Source organism: Euleptes europaea, chromosome 1 (assembly GCF_029931775.1).
Source record: "Euleptes europaea isolate rEulEur1 chromosome 1, rEulEur1.hap1, whole genome shotgun sequence".
NCBI lineage: Eukaryota > Metazoa > Chordata > Lepidosauria > Squamata > Sphaerodactylidae > Euleptes > Euleptes europaea.
The window spans coordinates 89,475,073-89,492,353 of NC_079312.1; the positions used below are offsets into that span (position 1 = coordinate 89,475,073).

At 44.8% G+C, this 17,281-nt stretch overlaps 1 protein-coding gene across 1 annotated transcript in view; it reads left to right on the forward strand.

The window, feature by feature from the left end:
- The first annotated feature begins 320 nt into the window (after window positions 1-320).
- The window catches only part of LOC130475803 (collagen alpha-1(XXIII) chain-like), a 428,306-nt gene continuing 411,345 nt past the window's right edge, over window positions 321-17,281 (forward strand). The window contains 1 exon segment of the mRNA XM_056847672.1: window positions 321-614. Coding sequence (XP_056703650.1) covers window positions 321-614 — 294 coding nt within the window.

The following is a 17,281-nucleotide window of genomic DNA, read 5'->3' on the forward strand; positions in this document are numbered from 1 at the left end:
AACGGGGGAGGGGCTGGGCTGGGCGAGGCGCTCCCTGGCGGCCTCCCCCGGGAGGGCAGCGCGCGGGGTCTCCCCTCCCCAGTCCCCGAGTGGCGAGGGAGGAGAGAGCCCGCCACTCGCCCACCGACCCACCCGACTCCCTCACGCCGGCTCCTGCCCCCGCCCCGCGCCGCCGGGGGGCCACGCGGAGGGAAAAGGCCACGCTCCCCAAACTTCCCGCCCCACTTTCGCGGCAGCCGGCTGCCCAGAGCGGCCCCGACGCCTCCCGCTCCCCTCAGGGAGAAGCGCGGCGCCCCGCAGCCGCTTCCTCCCCCGGCGCGATGGGCGAGCCTCGCGGACAGGCACAGGCGGCGGCGGCGGCGGCGGCTTCGCCTCAGGGCGGCTGCCGGTGCGCCGGAGGGGGCGTCTGCGGCGGCGGCGGCCGGGCCCCCGCCGTCCTGGCGCTGGTCTTCTCGCTCCTCGCGGTGGCCGCCTGCTTCTTGCTCAGCGCCAGGACGTCCAAGCTGCAGGGCCGGCTGGGCGCCCTCGAGGGAGAGCTGGCCGGCCGCGCTTGGAGCCCCGACGAGCCCTGGCTGGCCCTGCTGCAGCCCCGCGTGGACAAAGTGCTGCAGGAGGTGAGTGAGTGAGGGTGTGTGTGGGGGGGGGGGAAGGGGGCAGAGGTAGGGCTGCCAGCCTCCAGGTACCAGCTGGAGATCTCCCGCTGTGGTATTATTGACTGCGATATAGGTATATAATAATTCACAGTGTTAGTCTGTCTGCAGTAGTAGAAAAGGGCAAGAGTCCAGTAGCACCTTAAAGACTAACAAAAATATTTTCTGGTAGGGTATGAGCTTTCGTGAGCCACAGCTCACTTCTACATTCTAGCTGTATCTGAAGAAGTGAGCTGTGGCTCACGAAAGCTCACACCCTACCAGAAAATATTTTTGTTAGTCTTTAAGGTGCTACTGGACTCTTGCCCTTTTCTTCTATGTATATAATAGTATAGTTTGCTTTTCCCCTATTATCTATTGAAGTTAGCTAGGTTTTAGAGGGCAAAGTTTTTGTTACCAGTTTTTAGTTTCGTTAATGTTGCTGTAAGCATAGCTGGTGCCTGTTGGAGTTGATGTTCTATAAATAAACGCTGTTGGAGGGACCCAAAAGTCAATACTCTTGCCTGATGCTGCATGCCTTAAAAGAAGATCATGACATGGTGTCAGAAGTGAGTCATTACAACTGATCTCCAGCCGGTAGAGATCAGTTCCCCTGGAGAAAATGGCCGGTTTGGCAATTGGACTCTATGGCATTGATGTCCCTCCCCTCTTCAAACCCTGTCCTCCTCAGGCTCCACCCCCAAAACCTCCCGCTGGTGGCAAAGAGGGACCTGGCAACCCAAGGCGCCCCTCTTCTCTCGAGCTCCCCGGCGGGGAAGCACGGGGCTTCTCTCCCCTGCCCTTGTCGGAATAAAGAGCAGACGGGCCACGTTTTGAGCTAGAGTTGCCAACCACCAGGTACCAGCTGGAGATCTCCTGCTAATTCATCTGATCTCCAGCTGATAGAGATCAGTTCCCCTGGAGAAAATGGCCAGGACTCTGTGGCATTGAAGTCCCTCGCCTCCTCAGGCTCTGCCCCAAAAACCTCCCACGGGTGGTGAAGAGGGACCTGGCAACCCTATATTTGAGCCAAGGCTGCTCCCAGAAAAACCGCTTCTGATTGGCAGGGTCAAGACCCCAAAGTAGGTAAAGGCACGGCTGGTGCTACCATTAGGCAGACTAGGAGGTCACCTAGGGCGCAGACCTCAGAGGGGCGCAGTACTGGCCTGAGGGGCACCGTTTTAAACGAGAGTTGAAAAAATGCAACTGACAATTTATATATTTTTTATTTGAAGATAAGTACCGCAACAGTGCTATGGAATATAATGAATTATAATGTCTTATAAAAAGTTTTACAGGAACGCATCAGGCTTTAAAAAATTTTTCTACAAGACATCTGTTTTTGAAAATTGGTTAGCTATGGGGGGGCACAAGTAGTTAGCCTTGCCTAGGGCGCAAAAAGACTGGCACTGGCCCTGCATAAAGAGGCTTGTGGCGCTTAAACTCTGTCCCAGGGTGAGTTAAGTTTAAAGGCTAGCGCGGGAGTGGCATTTTCAGCCTAAGAGCGGGGAGTGTCACCAGAAAAAGTGCATTCTGCAATATTTTATTTATTTTTATATTACATTGGTTAGTCTTTAGAATGCCCCACAAGACACTCTGCCTTCTGCTGCAGCAGACAGACAGGCTTACCTCTCCTGACCCTTAGCTGCTGGAGGCAGAATGGAATCTGCCCTTCTTGGTGCAGGGCCGGGCACTGAGCCAGGACAGACCTGGGAATGTAATGGGAAGCCAGTGGCTTTGAGCATGTGCAGAGTGCCTTTTGTCACTACAGAATCAGTGCAACCAACTCATGCCTTCTGAGGGCAGGGAGAAGAGCCTATTTATCAAAGAATGTGATCCAAGCAGGCTTTCTTGCTAGCTGCTTTGTGATCAAGGAGCTGGTGACTCAGAAGTTTAAAAATAAAAAGTACTCTGCAGTTGTGTTGATCTCTCTTATGGACAGCTGGAAGGTAGCTTAGAAAGAAGATGGGTATTCTATTTTGTCATTAATAAGGTCCCTCAGATTAATCTCTACGACCTTACCCTGGATAGTACTAGAATATGTGTGTGTGTGTGTGTAAAGTGCCGTCAAGACGCAGCCGACTTATGGCGACCCCTTTTGGGGGTTTTCATGGCAAGAGACTAACAGAGATGGTTTGCCAGTGCCTTCCTCTGCACAGCAACCCTAGTATTCCTTGGTGGTCTCCCATCCAAATACTAACCAGGGCTGACCCTGCTTAGCTTCTGAGATCTGATGAGATCAGGCTAGCCTGGGCCTTCCAGGTCAGGGCAATACTAGAATATACTTCACCTCTATCTCCCCGCTGAGAGAAAGTGGAATGAAGCAGCTTTCATTATTTTATTTTCTTCCATTTTATCCTCACAACAGCCCTGTGAGGTAGGTTAGGCTGACAGTGCACAGCTGGCCCAAGATCACCAAGTAAGCTTCTGTGGCAGATGGGGATTTGAACTGGATGTCCTACATCCTAGTTCACCACTATAACCACTACACCACACTGGCTGTGACATAGATAATAAGATTTTGGGAGAAAATGTGTTATGCATATTTTCATAAGGCTGCAGGTTTTCTCCTGCAAATTGCAATTGTTACATTGAGGATCTCTGAAGACATGTGGGCAGCAAGCTTTATGAGCTCACTGTCTGCCCAGTTATAGCGTGCATTGTGTCGAACCCCATTGGTGGTTTTGACCCCTTATGTATAGGTTCATGGCTGGAAAGATAGAAAATTATTTTGGGGATGGTTGTTTTTACATAACATACACAGTGCTTGGTGTTTTTTTGTCCACAAGATTTTGGAGCTTGTGGCCAGCTGTTTGGCTGGAATAGGGTGTGTGTGTCATGAACAGGGCTTTAAGAACCAGTTCACTTTGTCACTTGGCTTTGCAGTGTACAAACTACAGTGCTACTGAAGAGACATTTCAGAAGTGGTTGCTGATACTTAATGCAAAATCCATGCAGAACAAAGTCAGAGCAAATTTGGCAGCATAATGTTGTTTCTCATTATGTATGGTATATATATCCAGCACTGGAAAACTGACATGTAATTACTTAATGTTCAAACAATACCAAAGACAGAACCTGACAGCAATGTCTAGACGCTGCTTTAATTTCTCATGCTCTTTTGAACAGCTAGGAAAAGAGTAGCAAGGAGTTTTATGCTGGCCTTGAGGGTTACAGATTCTGCAAGCGGTAGTGTTGTTTTAAACACAAACAATTTTTATTCCAGCATAAGCTTTCATGAGCCCATGTGCAATGAAGACCTCATCTGCCCAGCTGTATTCTGGCTTGTGACAAAACCTTCTAGCCAGCCCACTTCTTTAGATGCAACCAATTAGCAGGTGGCCAATAAACTTTTGTGGGCTGAGGTAAAACGTGGTTAGTCTTTAAGATGCCATTAGACTCCTGGTTATTTCTGCTGCAAAAACAGACTAACAGTGCATTCCTAAGGAGAGCTACTCCGGTTTAAGCTCATTCATTTCAATGGGCTTAGACTGGAGTAACTCTCCTTAGGAATACACTGTAATAGTGCAATCATGAGCACAGTTATACCTTTATATGTCACTGGGTGGAACGCCATTTAGGATTGCACTGTAATACAGCTGCTCCAATGGAATTGCTGAGCTAATGTCACCTATTAAACATGGACAGTTCTCAGTACTGTGGCGCAATCTACTGTACTGCTGATGGTCTCATTCCAGTATCCAATTGCCTGGTAGCTGTCATACATACTACTTATCTTTCTGCTGCCCTAAGGTAACTCAAAGTTTGTCCTGGAGTAGAGTCTCCTGGTTTAAGTAGCAGTATAGGAAAAGCCTGGTTAATATAGCAATATCAGTAGCACTGTAGTAAAGTTTTGGTTAATTGCATGACCAAGACCAGGGACCCAGGGGAGGGACTGTGGCTCAGAGGCAGAGCATCTGCTTGGCATCCAGAAGGTCCCAGGTTCAGTCCCCGGTATTTCCAGTTAAAGGGACTAGGCAAGTAGGTGATTTGAAAGACCCCTGCCTGAGACCCTGGAAATACCCTGCTGGTCTGAGTAGACGATACTGACTTTGATGGACCAAGGGTCTGATTCAGTATAAGGCAGCTTCGTGTGTTCATGTGTGACCCACCGTAGTCACTCATGTGCCTTGCCACTGCTGCGCTCTGGCTGCCACTGGGCTGGCCCAGTGACTTGCTTGCAAAAGGGCAGTAGTGTCAAGCGGTCAGCATTGGAGCCAGCTTCCCATCCTGGCTAGGTTGTGGCCATAGCCACCGACGGCTCAGTGTTGTGGCCCTTTCACCTTGAGTAAAAGCTTTGCTAAGTGGCCGGTTTGGTTAATCAGCAAACCCCATTTCTCATGGATGCTGGTTAACAATTTTTTTACTGTATAATGGATTTGGGATTTGACATTTGCATTTGGTATCATTTCAGACCAAGAATATTTATTAATGACTGGAATAAGTGTAGATGAGTGGGGAAGTTTGGAAGAGAGCGGAAGCAACGCGCTGATATGAGTGAATCTCAAGCAAGAAACATGGGAGAGTCCCCCTTTTTTGAACAATTAATGATGTTGTTGCTTTGGATAAGAAGGGAAACTATAATAACAGAGCATCTTTGGGGATATTTTAGGTAGATTGTAGTTCAGGTGGCAAAGTGAAATGGGTGGCAAAACCTCTTGTTAGTTAGAAGTTCCAAACCTTATCCAGGTATATCACGATTGCATTTTTGGGTACAGGTGCACATAATCTGCTACCAGTGTGACTTGCTATACATTTATAAGGTTTATGTGCACAGTGCTTGACCCCAAAATGTATGGTTGTATATAGGGCTGTTGAATTAAAAAAAATTCGGTATAGTTCGGATTCGGCTGAATTCAGCCCGTTTAGATTCGGGATATGCCAAAGTCCAAACTCCCCCGCTTCGGGTCCGTGCAATTCGGCGGGAATTCAAAGTTCAGGGAAAAAATTCGGCCGAATAAAGCCATTAAAAACACAACCGCGCCTTTCCGCGGCTCTGGGGGGCATTTTTGGGGGTAGAGGTCCCAAACTTTCAGAGGAGCTTCAAAGGACCCTTCTTGCCAGACCCCCCACGTTTTGTAAAGATTGGGTCAGGGGGGGCTGAGATATGGGCCCCGAAAGGGGTCCCCCCCACCCTTAATGTGCATCTCTGGGCAGAGCTTGCTGCCCAGGCACAAAGCTCCCAGCCCCGACAAACAGCTGATGAGAGCAAGGGCGGGGCAGGTGATAAGAACTTTGCAAAGCAACACAACTTCAAAGCAACACCTTTGCAAACATGCAAAGGGCGGGGCAGGTGTGAAGAATTTTGCAAAACAATACAACTGCAAAGCAACACAAGCACACAATGCAACACCTTTGCAACAGTGCAAAGCAACACCTGACACCTGGGAGTTTGCAAACCATGGAAAGGGACAGAGGCAACTAGCTATGCATAATGAGCAGGAGGGGGTGGAATTTCTCCTTTTGCATTGGACTTGGGACCAGGCAGATGCATTCTTTAAGTCACCATTTGAAAACCAGTTTTGAGCAAGCATCAAAATAACCTAACTGATCTTATGAATGAGGGAAAACCTGAAGACATAAAAATGAAGCCCCCCCTCAAACCAGGGAGCGAGAGACTGGAGGGGGAACACACACCCCAGGCAGAACCGGCAAAAGCCCCCTTTGGCTCCCCCCCCACCCACAGAAACTGCTCCCTCCCCACACACACACAGACTCTGCTTTCCCCCCCACACACACAGAAAAGAAAAATTACAGATTAAAGCCCCCAAAGGGGTCTTACTGTGGCTGTCTTCTATTCCATCAGGAGGACCTGGGAGGCTGGGTAATCCAATATGATTCCATTTGTATCCAATATGAGATCCATATGTATGCATCTCTCGAGGGTGATCCATTCATCCCAATAGGGAAAAGGGGAAAGCCCATATCTCGGGGGGCCCTGACCCAATGTTTACAAAACTTGGGTGGTCTCTTAAGAAGCCTTGTCTGAAGCTCCGCTGAAAGTTTGGGGTCGGCACACCCAAAAATGCGCCCCCTGCAGCCACGGAAAGAGAAAAGGGGGGGAGCCAATATTTCTGCCCCCACTGAACCCATCTTTACAAAACTTAGGTGGTCTCTTAAGAAGTATTGTCTGAAGCTATGATAAAAGTTTGGGGGCTGCACCCCCAAAAAAGCGCCCCCTGCAGCCACGGAAATGAAAAAGGGGGGAGAGGAAAAAGGGGTGGAGCCCATATCTCGGGACCCCCTGACCCAATGTTTACAAAACTTGGGGGGTCTCTTAAGAAGCCTTGTCTGATGCTCCGCTGAAAGTTTGGGGTTGGCACACCCAAAAATGCGCCCCCTGCAGCCATGGAAAGAAAAAGGGGAGCCCATATCTCGGGACCCCCTGACCCAATGTTTACAAAACTTGGGTGGTCTCTTAAGAAGGCTTGTCTGAATATCCCCTGAAAGTTTGGGGTTTGTACCCCAAAAAATGCGCCCCCTGCAGCCACGGAAAGGAGCGAATGTGCACAAGCACCCCCGCACACACACACAAGGATTTCCCTCTCTCTCTCTCTCTCTCCCCGGCCGGCCGCACATCAGCTGATTCCTCCAGTACTCAATCCTGACTGATTGGCTAGAAGAAGACCCAGCTTGGCCACCGATTGGCCGGGGGAGGAGAATGCTGCTTACTGAAGGTTATGCTGCTTACTGACGGCCCCGAATTGGCTGGATTTATTCGTGAACTCCCGAACTCGCTGAATTCGCCCCCCCTTTTCCTGCCATTTTTGAGTTCGGTTCGTCCCGAACTAAAAACCACCGAATCAAGGGAAATTCGGCTGATTTTCAGTTCGGGCCGAACCGAATCAACAGCCCTAGTTGTATAAACAAGTTGATGAATTGTCTCAAACTAATAAGGAGTCCTGCTTATACCATACATGCACCTTAATGGTGTATGGATTTGAAGAAGTCAGTGAATAACTGATAAATGACAGAAAGGTGATGGTGAAGACCATGGAAAGCTAATATAACATTTTTTGCTAAAACATTTTCTTAAGAGAAGCAAATGGTATAATGTTGCTTTTAAAATATTGCTCTTTGCTTTTTTAATAAGGCTAGCTTGTTATTTTTAGTAGTTATGGTAAGGTGCCAAAGAAGGGGGTAGATGTCACTGAAGACAGATCAGTGATGGCATGCTAGCTGAAAGAAGAGAGCTCTAGAGGAGACCGTTGCAGCATGTGGTATACTTCACTCTCACACTGCACAAAATGCCCTAAGATTATCTGTGGGTCATAGAGATCTCAAATGAACCTGCATAGACAAATGATTATGGGTGCAAACAGCTTGTCATCGATGGATACTCCTTTGTGACCTCTTGGTCCTTACCTTAATATTATATCATTATTTAAATGATGCTGGGAAATAAAAAATGAATGTTTTGCAAAAGAGAACATAGGAGAAAAAATGGACTAATTCGCCTTTCCATCTATTCTAGATGTTTGTGCGAATTGGCTGTTCCCATTCCGTGTATGAAGTTTCAGATCTTGCATTTTGTTTCAGTATGAGAATGTATCTGGTAATTGTCCTCCTTCAGAACCTCCCATCCCTCTTCCACAAGCTATCTTTGGTACATACGCTTTTTGCAGCTTGAGATAGTTGGATCCAATAGTACTCATTCTTGAAATTTCTCTTCCGGTGATATTATCACATTGTTTATTTACTTCATTTTTTATCCTTCTCAGGGGCACAGGGTTTTCCATTTTACTCTTGCCAACAACCCTGTGTGGTAGTTTAAGAGAAGAGTGTGTGACTGACCCAAGGTCCCCTATCAGGTTTCTTGCCATAGTGGGGATTCGATTGACCCTGAGTCTCTCAGAGCCAAGACCACCACTTCAACCCTTACATCTGGCTGGTTTACAATCTACAATTTAGATTCTGTCCATTACTCAGACTAGTAGCATATGTTAAGACATTATTCAGGGATTATAATGCATCATCGTTTACTCATGCGAACCGAGGAAAGCTTCAACTCTGCAAGTACACTAAATCCATTCCTGTTTTTAAGTAATGGGGGAGGTGTCTCATCTGGCTGGCTAAAGTAAGTATTGGTCCTCTTGAGGATTTGGTATGGCCACAGACAAACTCCTCCCTTGTCCTTTTCTCAGAAATAAATGGCTGCATGCTCTGTTTCTTTTGAAATGGCTGTGAGGGATGTGGAAGGGGAGAAGGTGGCATGGTATGATACAAATCTCGCTCCATTGCAAAAATAATCTTTATGATCTGGCATTTTTGTACCAGAACATGGTATAGGTGAAGCTGAGGTAGCACTGTGTCCTGTATTTGCAAGTGTAAATACTGCAGCAAGATCGTACAGATAGACTTACAAACCAAAGAAAGGATGGGTATGAGGAAAGCCTGTAACTAGCTCCCAATGTGAAAAGAATGTGGCTAAACCTATGTTATGCCATTATAACAAGAATTGTGCTCAGGGTGGGGGTGAGGGAGCAAAATGAGAAATATAATGAACTACATTTCTACAGGTTAATTTCAGCAGAATAGGGTTTTTTCCCCTGGGAAAGAATAGTGAGTAGGCAGGAAAGATGAAACTTCAGAAATCTTAATAGAAATTGACTCCTATTTAAGATTGCTGCCACCTTCAGCTCTCACTCAAGGTGACTGCTCTCTGCTATGCCCTCAATGTGTACAGTGTGTTCTGATGGCCAGTGCAAAAAAAAGGGTAAGGAGAAGGTCACCTGAGTGCTTTTCTACCCACGAGGTAATTTGAAGCATGGAGGTAAAATAGACACTGTCCCTACAATGACTTGGTTTCCCTCCTGTGAACTTCCTGTTTTCTTTTGACTGCAAATTTCGTAGCACTGAATGGGCTCTTGGGATTGCATGTGACTGCGCAGTGAGAAGTGTGACCTCTGAAGGGTGATTCTCTGAAGAGAATTCTGGGAGAAATGCAAAGATATGCCCATTATGCCTTAAAGAGATACGGGGTTCTGACCTAGGACCCACTGTACCAGATGAATGAAGTAATTGCCTAAGTCAGCACGTATACACTGAGAACATAAGAACATGAGAAAAGCCATGCTGGATCAGACCAAGGCCCATCAAGTCCAGCAGTCTGTTCACACAGTGGCCAACCAGGGGCCTCCAGGAAGCCCACAAACAAGACAACTGCAGTTCCTGTGTTCCAAAGCACCTAATATAATAGGCATGTTCCTCTGATCCTGGAGAGAATAGGTATGCATCATGACTAATATCCATTTTACTAGTAGCCATAAATAGCCCTCTCCTCCATGAACATGTCCACTCCCCTCTTAAAGCCTTCCAAGTTGGCAGCCATCACCACATCCTGGGGTAGGGAGTTCCACAATTTAACTATGTGTTGTGTGAAGAAATACTTCCATTTATCTGTTTTGAATCTCTCACCCTCCAGCTTCAGCAGATGACCTCGCATTCTAGTATTGTGAGAGAGGGAGAAAACAGAGAATAGAGATATTTTTCAAACAAAGTAAGGACAAACTAACATGAAATGAAAGAGCAACTTGTTAACAGGTGCGTCTGTTTTGGCAAAGAGATGGGCTTTCCTGCTTTTGGAAGGATGCACACAACAAGAATGAAAGAATTCAAAGCTCCTCACTGTGACCCACATGCACACTTTATGGAGTTCATAATCATGCAGATGACACATGCAGGAATAACAAATAAGTGATAAGCCACATTTTTGTGAACATGTATCCCAATAACCGCTGGGTCGCTGGAGTGGGAGACTGACTTCAGAATCAATGTGCTTTACTGGCTAAGAGTTCCTCTGTACGCAAAGTAGGAGCATGGAACATGTTATCTGTTGGGGCCAGAAGAAGCTGAATAATTTTGTGTCATCTGCAAACTTGGCCACTACACTCCTCATCCCTAGTTCCAGATCATTTATGAACAAATAAAATAGTACTGGCCCCAATACTGATCCTTGTGGGAGCCCTCTGCTTACTTCCCTTCATTGTTGGAACTGTTCATTTGTTCCTACTTTTTCCTTCCTGTCATTTAACCAATTTTTAATCCGTAAGAGAACCTCACCTCTTATCCCATGACTAGTAAATTTACTCAGGAGTCTTTGGTGAGGTACCTTGTCAAAAGCCTTTTGAAAGTCCAAATGTATAATGTCTGCTGGGTAACTGTCATCTGCATGCTTGCTCACTTTCTCAAAGAACTCCAAAAAGTTGTTGGTACAGGACTTCCCTTTGCAGAAGTCATGCTGATTTTCCCTCAGCAGGGTTTGCTTCTCTGTGTACTTTATAATCCAATCCTATCTTTGATTACAATTTTGCCTGGGATAGATGTTAGGCTAACTGTCTGTGATTTCCTGGTTCCCCTCTGGACTCCTTTTTAAAAATCAGTGTAACATTTGCTACTCTCCAGTCTTCTGGTCCAGTGGATGAATTCAGTGATAGGTTACATATACACCTTAGTAGATCAATAATCTCACATTTGAGTTCCCTAAGAACTCTCGGGTGTATGCCATCAGGACCTAGAGATTTATCAGTTTTTAATTTCCCCTCAATTTGACTCAGTTCTTCAGACTCCCTTCCTGAAAACAGTGGCTGTGGCATGCCCCTCACTTCTCATAGTGAACATAGAAGCAAAGAAATTCAGTGAGTCTCTCTGCCATCTCCCCATCTTCCTTTAACAATCTTTATTCCTTGGTCATCCAACAACCCAGCTGCCTCTTTGGGCAGTTCACTGTTTAATGTTCATTTAAAGAAACACTTATTATTTGTCTTGATGTTATAAGCAATCCACTCCTCAAATTCTCTTTTGGCTTGTGTAATTATTATTTATACTTCTTTAGCCAGATCCTGTTCTCCCTTTCATTTATTTCATTGGGACAGACCTTCCACTTTTTATAAGGAGTCGTTTTGCCTTTTATGGCTTCCTTGATTTGGGTTGTTTAACCATGCAGGCATCCTTTTAGGTTTGACAGTACCTTTCATAACCTGGGGGATGCATTCTATCTGGGCTTCAATTAATGTTTTAAATAGCTTCCAAGCATCCTCTCGGGGCTTGACTCTCTTGTGCTTTCCTTTCAGCTTCCTTTTTCCCTTCATTTTTGTAAAGCTTCCTCTTCTAAAATAAAATGTTACAGTTTTGGATCTTAATAGCATTGCAATCACTTCTCCCAACTGGCACAACGACATCTACATCTCTCACCAGGTCTCAAGCCATGCTCAGAACCAGCTGCAAGATCACTATCGCTCTTGTTGTCTCTGTGACCAACTGTTCGAGTATACAGTCATTTATGAGTCTAGGAGCCTCATTTCTACAGCATAGTTCTAGCACATGTTTATCCAGTCAATTCAAAGGTATCTGAAGTCTCAGTGTCAATCTCATCCACATTCCTTCAATCTGAGATTATTGATATTGGGTTTTATAAGGATTACTGTGAGCCATTATGGCTATCTTTCCTTCTGTAAATTACATTTTTCAGGGAAACCTGTCTTTTCCTGTTAAAATGCTAATAAAAGTAGAGTGAACACTTGGAATGTGCTATGTAAATATACAATATCAATATATACATTTTAGTGTAGAGCTTTAGAGCATGTTTTGGAATGTGTTTTGTTGAGAGTGCTACATGAGAATTTGCCCTCAAACTTGCAAAAATACATCCATTCTTAGTTATTTTTCATTCCTGTTTAAAGACAGAACTACTGAAATTGTTATTTCATGAAATATTTTCAGGTATTATTTTTGTGGGGCTTTGCTCTCATAATTTATCCACTACTTAATGTGTCAGATCTCCATCTTTTATTTTTATGATTTCAGTATTTTCTCATTGTTGAATTGTTTACAACATTATATCCTGTGCAAATAAATTCATTGGATGGATTTAGTTGAGGCATTCACATTTCAATAATTCATTTGAATGTTTAACACTCCCCGCAAACTCAGCACAGCTGTGAAGACATTAAAAAGTCAACCAAAAGAGCATCCTGCTCATCTGCAGAGGGCTTGCTGCAATAAAAAATATTTTAGCATGACTCAAATAATAGAAAACCTGTAGTGGAGAATTGCCTCCTCCTTAGGTTTTCCAGCTGTGGGTTGGGAAATTCCAGGAGATTTTGGGGTGAAGCCTGGGGAGGGGAGGGACCACAGCAAGGTAAAATGCGATATAGTCTACCCTCCTAAGAACATAAAAGCCATGCTGGATCAGACCAAGGCCCATCAAGTCCAGCAGTCTGTTCACACAGTGGCCAACCAGGTTCCTCTAGGAAGCCCACAAACAAGATGACTGCAGCAGCATGCTGCCTGTGTTCCACAGCACCTAATATAATAGGCATGCTCCTCTGATACTGGAGAGGATAGGTGCACATCATGACCATTATTCATTTTGACTAGTAGCCATGGAGAGCCCTCTCCTCCATGAACATGACCACTCCCCTCTTAAAGGCTTCCAAGATAGCAGCCATCACCGTATCCTGGGGCAGCCATCACCGCATCCTGCTATCTTCTCGATCCCTGCTTTCTGCGCTCTTGCCTGCAAAGGTGAGGTTCATTGGTGGCACATCGCCTTTGGGATGCTTCCTTACTGAGTCTTGCCTGATGCCTGCCCTAATGTTTTTTAGATGCCAGGACAAATCATTTATTTTATCTAGGCTTTTAACGAAGGCGTTCCATCATTTTAAAGCTGTTTTTGAGTGCAATCCTGAAGATGGGGTATATCTGTGGTGGCCAGAAGCGGCAGAGCCACACTGCCTCCTCAGAGGCTTCCTGGCTGCTGCGGGGGGGGGGGGAAGCATTTTAAAAGTAAAATAATGAAAAGGGGGGGATGCCTCATAGCACAAAGGGGGGCGCGCCACCCAAAAAGATGACACAGCCCTGCCGCTGCTCAAGGGGGTGTTCCTGGGGCGAAAGGGCTGTGGAGGCTGCCTAAAGGCATCTCCATCCCCGGGAACACCCCCCCATGCTAGCGCTGGCTTTCCCTTCTGGGAAACCCCTGCCAGTGTGGCTGCGTTGGCAGCAGGACCCGGTGGCGCCTGGACTCTGGCATGTTTACCCCCACACCAGCGTAGATGCCACCTTGTTCCATGATAAGGTGGCATCTATGCCGGCATGTGGTCACGCCGGCTCCTAAGGAGCTTCACCTCACCCCCTTCAGGAATGGGCTGTTAGTGGCCTGCTTCTAGCTTCGGGTCTGTTTTATTAATATATTTTTCTGGCTGTTTTATTCTGTTTTATACCCAGCTAGTTTTATGGCTTATTTTTTGGCTGTTTATGATAGATCCTTTTCATACTGTTTTAATTATTTTATTGTGTTTTATTTTGTGAGCCACCTTGAGCAGGTCTTTGTAGAGGGAGCATATGTATTTTCCAAATAAATAAATTAGTTGCAAAGTAATTAAAGTAATTGGACATTTGGTGTGCAAATGCGATTTTTTTCAATTGTTTAGCAGTTCAGTTGTCTAATGCTTTTACACATGGCTTTGAAGGTATGCTGAAATATAAATAATTAGTGGACATGAAAATCAAAAGCTTTCTCACAAACTTTACTGTGGGAGCATATGCAGCCATTTAATGCAGCCTTTCTTTAGATTTCTAGCACCATTTACATCATAACCACATGGCCAGAATGTAGCAATACCTCTATTTGTTCCATAACAAAAGCTTCAATTCAAAATGCATAGTTTTCAGGCTATAGTAAAAATGTTAATGAGTGCAGTTTAAAGAAATATTTGGACGCCAACAAACCAGAATAGCTCTATTGTTTTCTAGCAGTCTTAAAACATTCGAGCTGTTAGGGACTAGCTTTAAGACTTGAGGTATGGGCATCCAAGTGCCAGCTGAACACTCCAAGGGATCATTGGATTCCCATTACTGTGTTTTACACATGATGCTAATGTAAAGTTGGGTGGACATTTGCATGGAGAAATAGTGGTGGTGGCACCCTGCAGATACCCCCCCCCCCGAGACCATTTAAAATTCATTTCTTTTCCCTTGCCATCTCCAAAATTGTTAAAAAGCCTGGCTGAGAGAAAAGTAGAGTGGGCAAGCATTTACGGGGAAAGCCAGTAGGCACTGTGGTCGTTGTACATCAACCCCCCACCCCCAGCATTTGGTAAATTCGTACTTGGTAGTGATCACATGAATAGAGCACAGTTGCAACAAGACTAGTACAATTAAGTAAACCATGGATTAAGTTTATGTCGCAAGCAGAGACACTGGCACTATTGTTTAGGACTAAGGGTGCAGTAAGGTCTGTGGTCTAGGAAAATTCATAAGGAGAGACTTGTGTAGAATTAGAAGTTATTTCTGTGTAGAAATAATTGTGTTTGTATTTTAAAAGTCAGTTTAATACAAAAGTGGTTTTTATAATTAGGAAAGCTGCAAGCGTTAGGCTTAAGGTAGCACTGAATTCCTGCATGGATGGGAGATCAATTAGAATGATGAACCCCTGAAGAAAGATGGATTGAAATGGTTTCCAGACAGTTGCGTGAAGGGGGGGAGCGTTCCATCTGGAATCACTGTGAAGTGCAGGTGATTTAATAGGTGTCTGGAATCAGGGAGCCCTGTGAACAGTGGATATACTTTCTTAAGCTCCTTCTTCATGTCTTCAAGGTCAGTTGTCTTGTTTGTGGGCTTCCTAGAGGCACCAGTTGGCCACTGTGTAAACAGACTGCTGGACTCGATGGGCCTTGGTCTGATCCAGCATGGCTTTTCTTATGTTCTTATTAAGCACCTTGCTTTTTTAAATATGGAACTGGGTGCTATGAAGCAGTTGGGACAATGTGAGTGATAGTGGAGGGAGGATGTTTGCTGAATCTGACAGAAAACAAGAAAGAGCTCATCTTTGCTCCTATTCTGTGGCAGTTGTGGTGAAGAAAGTTGACTTCTCTGCCACCATTGTGTCCCATTGTGCTTACCAACCACTTTTGTCGCGTGATTTAAGAGGCTTGTTGCCTCTTAACAAACAGAGGCATGTTTTTGAAACTCCCTGTGATCAATTTGCCAAACACTTTGCAGATAAAATTGCACCCAGTTCAGCTTGTACACTTATGTTGTCTACAGATGGTTTCTGTTGGTAGTATCTATGGATTGATTTCAGCTGGCGCAGTCTGAGACTATGGACAGAGTACTTGGAATAGGGTTGCCAGGTCCATCTTCGCCACCGGTGGGAGATTTTGGGGGCGGAACCTGAGGAGGGCGTGGTTTGGGGAGGGACTTCATTGCCATATAGTACAATTGCCAAAGCTGCCATTTTCTCCAGCCGAACTGAACTCTATCGGCTGGAGATCAGTTGTAATAGCAGGAGATCTTCTGCTATTACCTAGAGGTTGGGGAGAAAAAAGGCACCTCTGTACTAATACCACGAGGTTAGGAAAACAGTACAGGATGATATATATACCCACAAAGTGCAAATTTTATAAGCTACTGAGATGAAACAAGGACCATATACATGACACATACAAAGCACAAATATATACCTGCATAAAGCAGAAATGATTCCAAAGGTCTCGACAGAGTACCAGGTAAGTATTAGTATTGTAATCTTTGTGTATAAAGTCCATTTAAAGCCACAATCATCAATGGATACTGCCGTTTCAGATCCACAGCAGTGGAAATCTTTCTTCAGTCCTTCCTAAAATTAATATTATAAAATCAGTATATAAATATATAAAGATTAAGACTATTAAAATATAATTGGATTTGATACAATATACTCACAAAAAAGTGCTGTTATACATTCATAATTCCTTCCTGTGCAGGGTAAGTACAAATTGATTCAATCAGACGTCAGCAAAGTACATCACATAGTGCAGCAAGTAAAGTCAAACACAGCCTTACTCAATTACATAGGAAAACCCAGGTGTGCACGGTTGCTGGTGATGCATACCAAAGGCAAGTTAGAAATCTTAAAGTGACAGTGTGCATTTAAACAGAAGCCAACTCAGACTTATAAAAAACATGTCAGATCATTATCTAGATTTAACCCATTTGGAGACATTGTATTCAGGAGGTGAATGAAAAAAAGCCTCCTTCTGTCTTAACAATCTTTCATTGTCACCTCTATTGAAACGTTTCCTTTGAAGTCGCCAAATTACAAAATAGCGGAGCTCATTTTCATTATGATGCTGCTCAAGAAAATGTTCTACTACCGGGGCAGAAGCTATTTTCGCCCGTATTCTAGATTTGTGTTCTAATATGCGCATTTTAATCGGTCTAATTGATGAACCTATGTAAAATTTGCCACACGGGCAGCGCAAGCAGTAAACACAGAAGCGTGTGTCACAGTTGGTATAGGACTGCAGTTTGAAAATGAAGTTACTGTCAGTTCTCCTAAACTCTTTAACTTCAAGACATAGGTCACATGCCATGCATTTGTGACACTTATAGTGTCCAACAACAGATTTGTTAGAAACATCCCTATATATATCCGAGTGTACTACCTTATCCTTAATGGACTGGAGGTTGGAAAACCTAACTTGCAACATTAAGGCCTACTTCAAACTGGACTTCTTCTGTACTTTATTAAGAGAGGGAGGCGGGTTATATCAGTGAATGACAAATATCAACGCACCTGTGATAGAAATGTCAGTTTCCCCAGCTCTGAAAAAAACTGTTGTCAGACCTTGGCTGAAAAACACAACATTACACCCATCTAGTCTGAATAATCT